The sequence below is a fragment of the Bombina bombina genome, chromosome 2, assembly GCF_027579735.1.
Source record: "Bombina bombina isolate aBomBom1 chromosome 2, aBomBom1.pri, whole genome shotgun sequence".
In the NCBI taxonomy this organism is placed as follows: Eukaryota; Metazoa; Chordata; class Amphibia; order Anura; family Bombinatoridae; genus Bombina; species Bombina bombina.
Genome location: NC_069500.1, coordinates 1,147,155,195 through 1,147,167,821, shown reverse-complemented (window position 1 = coordinate 1,147,167,821; position 12,627 = coordinate 1,147,155,195). Strand labels below are relative to the sequence as shown.

The window sequence follows — 12,627 nt, the reverse complement described above, 5'->3', positions numbered from 1 at the left end:
AGCAACAGCTCCTTCCTGTTTTGGTGCAGTGGAGGTTGATGCTGCTCCTGTTTTGAAATTCCGAAAGGGACGAAAATTAGACTGTCTAGCCTTAGCTTTGGCCTTGTCTTGAGGTAGGGCGTGGCCCTTACCTCCCGTAATGTCAGCGATAATTTCTTTCAAACCGGGCCCGAATAAGGACTGCCCCTTGAAAGGTATATTAAGTAATTTGGACTTAGAAGTAACATCAGCTGACCAGGATTTTAGCCACAGTGCTCTGCGTGCCTGTATGGCGAATCCTGAGTTCTTAGCCGTAAGTTTGGTTAAATGTACTACGGCCTCCGAAATGAAAGAATTAGCTAGTTTAAGGACTCTAAGCCTGTCCGTAATGTCGTCTAGCGTAGAGGAACTAAGGTTCTCTTCAAGCGACTCAATCCAAAATGCTGCCGCAGCCGTAATCGGCGCGATACATGCAAGGGGTTGTAATATAAAACCTTGTTGAACAAACATTTTCTTAAGGTAACCCTCTAATTTTTTATCCATTGGATCTGAGAAAGCACAGCTATCCTCCACCGGGATAGTGGTACGCTTAGCTAAAGTAGAAACTGCTCCCTCCACCTTGGGGACCGTTTGCCATAAGTCCCGAGTGGTGGCGTCTATTGGAAACATCTTTCTAAATATTGGAGGGGGTGAGAACGGCACACCGGGTCTATCCCACTCCTTAGTAACAATTTCAGTTAGTCTCTTAGGTATAGGAAAAACGTCAGTACTCGCCGGTACCGCAAAGTATTTATCCAACCTACACAGTTTCTCTGGTATTGCAACGGTGTTACAATCGTTGAGAGCTGCTAAGACCTCCCCTAGTAATACGCGGAGGTTCTCCAATTTAAATTTAAAATTTGAAATATCTGAGTCCAATCTGTTTGGATCAGAACCGTCACCCACAGAATGAAGCTCTCCGTCCTCATGCTCTGCGAGCTGTGACGCAGTATCAGACATGGCCCTAGCATTGTCAGCGCACTCTGTTCTCACCCCAGAGTGATCACGCTTGCCTCTTAGTTCAGGTAATTTAGACAAAACTTCAGTCATAACAGTAGCCATATCTTGTAATGTTATCTGTAATGGCCGCCCAGATGTACTAGGCGCCAAAATATCACGCACCTCCCGGGCGGGAGATGCAGGTACTGTCGCGTGAGGCGAGTTAGTCGGCATAACTCTCCCCTCGCTGTTTGGTGAAATTTGTTCACATTGTACAGATTGACTTTTATTTAAAGTAGCATCAATACAGTTAGTACATAAATTTCTATTGGGCTCCACCTTGGCATTGGAACAAATGACACAGATATCTTCCTCTGAGTCAGACATGTTTAACACACTAGCAAAAAAACTTACAACTTGGTTATAATCTTTTTTAGCAAAAAAACGCACTGTGCCTCAAAGAGGTACTAACGATTAAATGACAGTTGAAATAATGAACTGAAAAAACAGTTATTGCATCAAACTTTAAAACAACACAACTTTTAGCAAAGGTTTGTTCCCATTAGTAAAAAACAACACTAATTAAATTTGTACATAAGAAAACAAAACAACGTTTTTTATACACAGTCACTATAAGAATTCTCACAGCTCTGCTGAGAGAATTTACCTCCCTTCAAAGAAGTTTGAAGACCCCTGAGATCTGTCAGAGATGAACCGGATCATGCAGGAAATATAAAAGTAGCTGACTGGAATTTTTTGATGCGTAGCAAAGAGCGCCAAAAACGGCCCCTCCCTCTCCCACACAGCAGTGAAGAGAAACGAAACTGTCACAATTAAAGCAAAAAACTGCCAAGTGGAAAATAATGCCCAAATATTTATTCACACAGTACCTCAGCAATGTAAACGATTCTACATTCCAGCAAAAACGTTTAACATGAGAATAGTTATTAAAAGGATTAGTGACCTTTAACACAGTAGTTCCGGTGAAATACCATCCCCAGAATACTGAAGTGTATACATACATGTCATTTTAACGGTATGGCAGGCTTTTCTCATCAATTCCATTCAGAAAATAAAAACTGCCACATACCTCAATGCAGATTCATCTGCCCGCTGTCCCCTGATCTGAAGCCTTTACCTCCCTCAGATGGTCGAGAACAGCAATATGATCTTAACGACTCCGGTTAAAATCATAGTAAAAAATCTCTGTCAGATTCTTCCTCAAACTCTGCCAGAGAAGTAATAACACGCTCCGGTGCTATTTTAAAATAACAAACTTTTGATTGAAGTCATAAAAACTAAGTATAATCACCATAGTCCTCTCACACATCCTATCTAGTCGTTGGGTGCAAGAGAATGACTGGGACTGACGTAGAGGGGAGGAGCTATATGCAGCTCTGCTGGGTGAATCCTCTTGCATTTCCTGTTGGGGAGGAGTTATATCCCAGAAGTAATGATGACCCGTGGACTGATCACACATAACAGAAGAAAGATGCATTACTGTTTTATAGGTAAACTTGACATGATATCTAATATTCAATTCATATGGGAACAGGGATCCTATGACCACACTGAAAATGCTAACTTAGCATCCTCTACATGATGCTATAAACTCTATACTCCTCTTTCTTTCCGGGGCTACAGAGACATAAGTACACTCCTCTGCACTTTTGTTGCGCTAGACCAGATGGGATGCTATTCCACCTTCCAAACCTTCCCACCCTAATCCCTGATCCCCCCCCCCCCCTAGCTAAACTGAACCCCTCTGTTCCTTCCATTGACATGTTATGACTTATTTTCAATTCTTAATTTCTCAACTTTAATCAATCTTAAAAATAATTGTGGAAATTTGGTTACTAAATACAGATGACTGCCTATATAGTGAATTGCTGTTATGCTTTTGCTAAACAACTGAAACTATAACACTTGTTCTTTTTTTCATTGTACCAATTTTCAATAAAAATCATTTAAACAATTAAAAAAAAGGAGGAGATCTGATTTCCCTGCAAGTTCAGCACATTTTTATGGGTTGTGATGTCAATAAACAAATCCTATTATTTCTTACATAAAAATAAACCTATAGGGGCGAGTTCTCATATATTATACCAGCAACAGAGTATAAAATGTAAGTCTTTGGAAGCACATTAACGGGTAACACATTTTTACAATAAATTGTCCTTTTAAGATTTTAATATAAAATGTTTAGCTTTCGCTGCGGGATATGTTGGCGCTCTACAAATAACCGATAATAATAATAATGCATAATTCAACAACTTTGCAATATATTTTATTTTATCATTTTTTCCCCTTTTCATGTAAATTTACCTCAGAAATTACTCAAATTTCAAATTATTAGAACTTAAAATGATCCCTTGCTGTCTTCTCTAAGCTTACTCTGCTACATATCTATCCCTAATTTGATTAATCAGATAACTGCAAAACAATACATTTTATACTAACTTTATGACCGTTGTAAGTCCAAATTGACTCCTCCAAATAAGCCAAACAGTGGGTGGAGTTTGGCTAATAAAAATATATAGTAAAAAATGTTGATTTGTTTTAAAAACGTTATTCTATAGAAACTCAATAGAAATGTCTTAAAGCAAACATTCTTGTACTGAAAATAAAAATATTGATTATTGAAATAATTGAATATCTTAAAAGGGATATGAAACTTTAAATCATTGTGATTCAGGCAGAGCTTACCATTTAAAAAAAAAGTTTCCAATTTATTTCTATTATCAAATTTGCTTTGTTCCCATGATATTCTTTGTTGAAGAGATACCTAGGTAGGCATATGGAGCCCTGCAGGGCAGGAAATAGTGCTGTCATCTAGTGCTTTTGCAAATGGATAATATTCTTGCAAAACTGCTGCCATATAGTGCTCCAGACATGTGCACGCTCCTGAGCTTACATCCCTGCTTGTCAACAAACAATACTAAGAGAACAAACGAAAATTGATAAGAGGTCAATTAGAAAGTTGTTGCATGCGCTACCTGTATGATGAAAGAAAAATGTTGGATTTTATGTCCCTTTAAATGGACTGGAAAGTCAAATTAAACTTTCATGATTCAGATACAGCATGTCAACAACTTTCCTATTTACTTCTAATATGCAACTTGTTTCATTCTCTTAGTATCCTTTGTTGAACAGCATACAAAAGTATGCTACTGGAAGTTAGCTGCTGCTTGGTGGCTGCACATATATGCCTCTTGTCATTGGCTCACTAGCTAGCTCTAAGTAATACATTGCTGCTTCTTCAATAAATGATACCAAGAGACGCACATTTGATAATAGAAGTAAATTAATCATTTTGTTTAAATTGTATGATGTATCTGAATTGTGAAAGAAAGATGTTGGGTTTCCTGTATTTTATTAGAAATGTTATGACACAAGCAACAAACTGAATAAAAAATGTATTCTTACCCGTCTGTGGCGCTCTCTGTCTTTGCATTTCTCCCGTACCCAGTCAATAGTATGAAAATCATCATAGGTTCCAACCCCTGGTATGGGCTCGTCTAAGAGATCCAGCAGATGAGTACTGTGGCTAATGCCTCCTCCATTTGTCATTGTGTAGTGTGTTCCTAAGGAAGACAAAAGGGATCAAACACTGATAGTCACAACAACTAATAATACAATTAGTAGAATATTCAACAAAAGGAACACAATCTACTGGAAATTCCCCAGGAGGATTGCAGTTAAGACGTGGCGTTTGTATTTAGGCAGACATTAAAAAGGAGCATTTGTTTTCTTTCTATCATGATTCAGATAGAGCATGCATCTGTAAACAACTTTCCAATTTACTTCTATGATCAATTTTGCTCCATTATCTTGATATCCTTAGGTTATAAGAGCAGCAATGCACTACTGGGAGCTAGCTAAAAACACATTGGTAAGCCAATGACAATCAGCAGATAGCTCCCTCCCAGCTCTTGAGCCTACCTAGGTATGCTGATCAACAAATTATACCAATCAAATTAGATAATAGAAGTAAATTGGAAAGTTGTTTAAAATAGTATTTTATTTTCAAGCAAATTTTAAATTAAACTTGCTCTGTTCTGTTGCAATTAGCCAATCAGTGCTGACTCAAATGAATCCACAGGGGGTGTCCCTATCTGAATCATGAAAGTTAAATTTTGACTAGACAGTTTTTTAAACCCATCATTTTAAAGGGGCAAAGGCTGTGCTGCTGCGGGAAGGCTGTGCTTTGGGCAGATTTTGCTACTTGGGTGGTGCTTGCATGCTATAGGCAGTTTTTTATTTTATGCACAGTAACGTACAAGGAGGGCATCTAGGTTGAGAAGATGCCTTTTGTTTTGGGGACCCTGGGCTGTCCTAACGTAGAAACAATGATACTGTACAAAAACTAGTACCAACAGAAGACTATAACCATGATTTATCGTTTCTGCTACATTGATAAAGGTTGCCAGGAGCTTTATGTAGGAACGCCGTCAGAATTAGTTAAGACACGCTTCAGTGAAATTGAAATGGCTATTTTTAAAAAGGTATAATAAATGCATGAGAGAGCGAGCGACAGAGTGAGAGTAAGATAGTGAACTTTGAATATGTAGAAACAGATCAGTACGTGTAAATCATATTGTTTTCTCATACCCTCATCATGCTAACATATGAATTCTCAACAAAGGGTTAGTAACAATGCAACCCAGGTAACGGTAACAATGGAGAGAACTTTACTAGTTCAAGTCTGAGAAACAGCGGATGCAAGACCCTCCAACCAATTTAAATATTGTTTCACATGAGACCATTTTACCCTTTATATGTAACATATTTCAAGGATATATCAGGAGAGAGACTGCAAAGAACAGAACAGGGGTAAACAACAAGAAAAGGAAACATTAAAAGAAAATGCTGAAACAGCCCCATAACAAAATCATGAAGGTAGCTTTAAAGCAAACATTCCTTAGAGCAGTGTTTCCTACACCCAGTCCTCGGGGACCTTAACAGGCCAGATAGTCATTACATCTTAACTAGAGCACAGGTGAAATAATCAGTTCACCCATCAGCTGATCAGTTCACCTGTGCTCTAGTTAAGCTATAATAAATATGTGGCCTGTTAAGGGTCCTGAGGACTGGAGTTAGGAAACACTGCCTTAGAGACTATGCCTATAAGCAAAAATGTGATTAATAGATACACAAGCGTAAGGACCTGCAAACCTAAGCATGGTCCTACCATAGCCAGAATATTGAGTTTCACTCAAAGTGGTCATAATCTTTTTTTTTTTTTCTTTCTAAACGTTTCCGTCATGATTCAGATAGAGTATGCAATTTTAAATGACTTTACAATTTGCTTCTATTATCAAATTTACTTGGTCTCCTATTTTGAAGGAGCAAAATAGGAGACGGTGTTTGCAGACTGCTCGCCGATCCATCAGACGTAGGGCTTGCATATATTAAATAGTGAACCTCAAATCAGCAGGCGCAACCAGAAGCATTTAGACCAAATAAATGGAATCTCTACAACCTCAGGCTTATCTTCAAATTTTGCAGAGCCTGAAGTATGAGAGGGATAGAAAGAAACATATAGGAAAGAGGAAAGTCTTATTTTATGTGTCCACTGCAAACACTTAGGGGAAGAAGGTGATTGGAAAACCTCTCTACCTCATGACTGCCCTTCTGATACAGCAATTCTATCTCTAGAAGTCCTAATGCTGAGTCAGATGATAAAAGATGAAATTGTAGAGACGCCACTCTCCCAGCAATACCTGCTGACTGCTGAGATAATATATGGATCCCAATAGCATTCAGATGGCTATCCTTAAAAAAAATAGTTTAAGGCAAAATGTGCATCAGAACAATATCCAGTTCCATGGTACTGTAAATGAACATTTCTGCATATAGAGGGGTACTTTTACAACCTCATTTGGGGGAATAGGTAAATAAGAGTACCGGCACTGCCGTTTGGTATCTAATGTAACTGTGTTTTATTTGTAAATTTAATAAATACAAATTTTAATCCCCTACCTGGATGTGTGGTTGGTTATAGGCCGATCAAAACAATGCTGATGCACAATAGAGCTTGTAAAAAAAGCTCACACATCAGTAAATCTTTTTGAGGTTATTTACCTAAAAACACAACAGGACTGTACTATTGTATCCCTTTTTTTATTCTTTTGTGGTGCAGATTAAACCAAAAGACGAATATAAGGAAGATTTGGGACTGTGTATCCTATATTTACAAAATACATGACCATATGAATTGTTTTTTTCCACACACACATATATATATATATATTTATAGTTTATTTAATCATATATTTATAATTAGATAATTCTGCAGATATCAATAACTGTAAGTGGCATAAGAACCTCACTTTTTATGCTGCCAATAACCCATCCTATACGACAAAGCATCAGAAAAGAATAAAAGTATATATATATATATATATATATATATATATATATATATATATATATATATATATATATACACATATATATATATACACATATATATATATACACATATATATACATACATATACACACATCCCAACTGTGAATAAGTTCAATTGCATTCTAGATCAAATTTTAGTGAATTTAAATGCATAGTTATAAAGGGAATCCACTTCCATTTCAGAGTTTTGTTAGCTACTTGGATACGCATGATCACCCATTGTAGTCATGCACATCCTCTAGTCTAAAAGACTACGTGTTGACATCCTGGGTGGGAGGATACCCCTTCTAATCAAGTTTCTTGGAACCCCAGCACTGCAGTCTCCTTCTCCATTACCAGCTCTTGCTCGAACTATGGGGACGTCACCACTTTGAAAGCTCTTATCTCACTAACCAGGCCATTACAGGAACAAGAGATGCATTTGAAAGAGAAGAATCTGCCCTTTTCAAAAGATGCAGGTAATAACCTGCAGCATCACTTTGAGTGCTGTTTAACCTGAGGGGGGCTCTAATAAAGCCCCTATCGCCCTTGTGCATTGGCTAGAGGGCCAAATGTTTCACCACTTGCCCCAAAAGAAACACTGATTTTTTTTGTAATGGTGGGAAGGTCTACTACAATGCCCCTATTTCCCCCTCTGATTTAACTAAATGGGTACAAAAGAGAGCTCATGTAAAAGAAAGAATACTGCTCTTTTAAATGAGTGGGCCATATCCCCTTTTTAAGTGATCACCACGAAAATGGTGATCACCTGCCCCAAGGATACACCTATACAGAATTTGGGAAGGGATGACATACTAACAAACACTGTGAGCTCTCCTATTCTCTCACACAATGTGTGCTGCCAACCTTAAACACTGACACATAGGTACTCGTTTCATCCTTACGCAAAAGGTATGTTTAATTTGCTCAGTGGGATAGTTTAGCCCTGATAACCAGAGTTGCAATCACTAGTTTTGTTATGAAAAATGCAGTGATTGGGCAGACCTATAACATGTTGCAAAGAAAATGTTTGTGTGGTCTATGTTGCAGGAGACATGGGGTAATATTTTTTTTTTCCTTTTTACTAACCATTTTGTACTCAAAAATCTTTTGATTATCTGAAAGAAGGTAGACATTTTCTCTATTAAAAAAAGAAAAAAGCCTATTCCTGGACAGGTGGTTAAAAGAACAAAAGTTTAATAATTTAAAGGAGGTTATATTGTCTCTGTAAGTTGTTTACCATTAAGAACTAAAAGATGATATTTTTATAGTTGACACATCATGCTTGTGCAACACTATGGCATGTTGCCTATTTATGAACTGTGCTAGCAATGGGGCTAAGAAGGCATATACTTGTTTTGCAGGGGTCAAGTCGAGCGGGAACGCATGGGAACGGAGTTTCTGCACTATTTTTGCAGGAGGAACCAAGTTCCCTCTGAACAGAGAACAGAAACACTTCAGTAAACACTGCTGCTGCTGGTGGGAGGAGCTGGAGCACAGTCTGGATAGAGGCATAGTGAGATCCTCTAGTAACAGACAGTAACACTTCCTACAATACACTAAATGCAAGCTTGTCAGCGAGCCTGCTGTGTGATCAATCTGCATTGTGTGAAACACATGGTGCTTACATTTCTGTGTGGCTTGCTCTGGGGTTATTTAGTTCCCTTCAACAGAAATAAGACTATTGCACTTTAAGTGGGTGAGACTCTTGTGACAGAGGAGGATTCTCAAGCCCAAAGGCAACCATTCAACCCTTCATTGGATTTAATTTGCTTTCAATAACCAAAGTGTATAGATTATATACATATAAATACAGTGAGTGAGTGTGTGTGTGTGTGTGTGTGTGTGTATGTATATATATATATATATATATATATATATATATATATATATATATATATATATATATATATATATATATATATATATATATATATAAAACAATATTAATTGTGAGGGGGTGGAAGTCTTGATGAGGTTCCCACACTTTTTATTGTAGCACTTGACCCCTGTTTGGTATTCAAGTTCAGAAAAACTGGAACATTCTTATTCAGTACATTTCTCCTCCTCTCTTCTTTTTTGTTCTCAATAATATATGAGAAAGAATGCAAAATGAATTTTCCTTTTTTGAAAGCCAATACCTGGACAGTTACGCCTATGCTTAAAGACTATCTAATTTTACATTGTGTAAAAGTGTACTTTACAAAACATTTACTTTAAAAGGGTTACATCTGGTCTGTGAAGTAGTAATGGCAATTTTGTATTAAGTAGAAAAAGGAAATTTATGCTTACCTGATAAATTGATTTCTTTTACGATATGCCGAGTCCACGGGTTTCATCCTTACTTGTGGGATTTATCCTCCTGCTAACAGGAAGTGGAAAAGAGCACCACAGCAGAGCTGTTACATAGCCCCTCCCCTAACTCCTCCCCCCAGTCATTCGACCGAAGGTATAGGAAGAGAAAGGAAAAGCCAAAAGGTGCAGAGGTGACTGAAGTTTTGAAAAATAAAATAAATCCAGTCTTAAAATGACAGGGCGGGCCGTGGACTCGGCATATTGTAAAATAAATCAATTTATCAGGTAAGCATCAATTTCCTTTTCTTTTACAAGATATGCCGAGTCCACGGGTTTCATCCTTACTTGTGGGATACCAATACCAAAGCTTTAGGACACGGATGAAAGGGAGGGACAAGACAGGAACCTAAACGGAAGGCACCACTGCTTGAAGAACCTTTCTCCCAAAAATAGCCTCAGAAGAAGCAAAAGTATAAAACTTGTAAAATTTGGAAAAAGTATGAAGGGAGGACCAAGTCGCAGCCTTACAAATCTGTTCACCAAAAGCATCGTTTTTGAAAGCCCATGTGGAAGCCACAGCTCTAGAAGAATGAGCCGTAATTTTTTTCAGGAGGCTGCTGTCCAGCAGTCTCATATGCCAGGCGGATGATGCTTTTCAGCCAAAAAAAGAGAGAGAGGTAGCCGTAGCTTTTTGACCCCTACGCTTTCCAGAATAAACAACAAAAGTAAGTAAAACTTCAAAGCACGGACCACATCCGAGTTATGTAATAGACGTTACTTCTTAGAAGAAGGATTAGGACACAAGGAAGGAACAACATGTTCCTGATTAATATTCTTATTTGAAACAACCTTAGGAAGGAATCCAGGTTTAATATGCAAAACCACCTTATCAGAATGGAATATAAGATAAGGCGAATCACATTGTAAAGCAGAAAGCTCAGAAACTCTTCGAGCAGAAGAGATAGCAACTAAAAAACATAATTTATGCTTACCTGATAAATTCCTTTCTCCTGTAGTGTAGTCAGTCCACGGATCATCCATTACTTATGGAATATATCTCTTCCTAACAGGAAACTGCAAGAGAATTACCCAGCAGAGCTGCTATATAGCTCCTCCCCTCACATGTCATATTCAGTCATTCGACCAAAGCAGACGAGAAAGGAGGAACCATAGGGTACAGTGGTGACTGGAATTTAATTAAAATTTAGACCTGCCGTAAAAACAGGGCGGGCCGTGGACTGACTACACTACAGGAGAAAGGAATTTATCAGGTAAGCATAAATTATGTTTTCTCCTGTTAAGTGTAGTCAGTCCACGGATCATCCATTACTTATGGAATACCAATACCAAAGCTAAAGTACACGGATGAAGGGAGGGACAAGGCAGGAACATTAAACAGAAGGAACCACTGCCTGAAGTACCTTTCTCCCAAAAATAGCCTCCGAGGAAGCAAAAGTGTCAAATTTCTAAAATTTTGAAAAAGTGTGAAGCGAAGACCAAGTCGCAGCCTTGCAAATCTGTTCAACAGAGGCCTCATTTTTAAAGGCCCAGGTGGAAGCCACAGCTCTAGTAGAATGAGCTGTAATCCTTTCAGGAGGCTGCTGTCCAGCAGTCTCATAGGCTAAGCGTATTATGCTACGAAGCCAAAAAGAGAGAGAGGTAGCCGAAGCCTTTTGACCTCTCCTCTGTCCAGAGTAAACGACAAACAGGGAAGAAGTTTGACGAAAATCTTTAGTTGCCTGCAAATAGAATTTCAGGGCACGGACTACGTCCAGATTATGCAAAAGTCGTTCCTTCTTTGAAGAAGGGTTAGGACACAGAGATGGAACAACAATCTCTTGATTGATATTCCTGTTAGTAACTACCTTAGGTAAAAACCCAGGTTTAGTACACAGGACTACCTTGTCTGAATGAAAAATCAGATAAGGAGAATCACAATGTAAGGCAGATAACTCAGAGACTCTTCGAGCCGAGGAAATAGCCATCAAAAACAGAACTTTCCAAGATAACAGCTTGATATCAATGGAATGAAGGGGTTCAAATGGAACGCCTTGAAGAACATTAAGAACTAAGTTTAAGCTCCACGGCGGAGCAACAGACTTAAACACAGACTTAATCCTAGTTAAAGCCTGACAGAAAGCCTGAACGTCTGGAACTTCAGCCAGACGTTTGTGTAGAAGAATAGACAGAGCAGAAATCTGTCCCTTTAACGAACTAGCAGATAAGCCCTTTTCTAAACCCTCTTGTAGAAAGGACAATATCCTAGGAATCCTAACCTTACTCCATGAGTAACTCTTGGATTCGCACCAATGTAAATATTTACGCCATATCTTATGGTAAATTTTTCTGGTAACAGGCTTCCTAGCCTGTATTAAGGTATCAATAACCGACTCCGAGAAGCCACGCTTTGATAGGATCAAGCGTTCAATCTCCATGCAGTCAGCCTCAGAGAAATTAGATTTGGATGTTTGAAAGGACCCTGAATTAGAAGGTCCTGTCTCAGAGGCAGAGACCACGGTGGACAGGACGTCCACTAGGTCTGCATACCAGGTCCTGCGTGGCCACGCAGGCGCTATCAGAATCACCGAAGCTCTCTCCTGTTTGATCTTGGCAATCAAACGAGGAAGCATCGGGAATGGTGGAAACACATAAGCCATGTTGAAGACCCAAGGGGCTGTCAGAGCATCTATCAGCACCGCTCCCGGGTCCCTGGACCTGGATCCGTAACAAGGAAGCTTGGCGTTCTGACGAGACGCCATGAGATCCAGATCTGGTTTGCCCCAACGACGAATCAGTTGAGCAAAGACCTCCGGATGAAGCTCCCACTCCCCCGGATGAAAAGTCTGGCGACTTAGAAAATCCGCCTCCCAGTTCTCCACGCCTGGGATGTAGATCGCTGACAGGTGGCAAGAGTGAGACTCTGCCCAGCGAATTATCTTTGAGACTTCCAACATCGCTAGGGAACTTCTGGTTCCCCCTTG

The 12,627-nt window shown here is 38.9% G+C and overlaps 1 protein-coding gene across 5 annotated transcripts in view; it reads right to left on the bottom strand.

Annotated features, from left to right (window-relative positions):
* CLCN3 (chloride voltage-gated channel 3) overlaps positions 1-12,627 on the bottom strand; it is a 294,065-nt gene that overhangs the window by 92,564 nt on the left and 188,874 nt on the right. For all 5 annotated transcript variants that reach the window (XM_053703819.1, XM_053703820.1, XM_053703822.1 and 2 more), the window contains one exon: positions 4,384-4,541. In XM_053703819.1, coding sequence (XP_053559794.1) covers positions 4,384-4,541 — 158 coding nt within the window. The remainder of the gene's footprint in view (positions 1-4,383; positions 4,542-12,627) is intronic.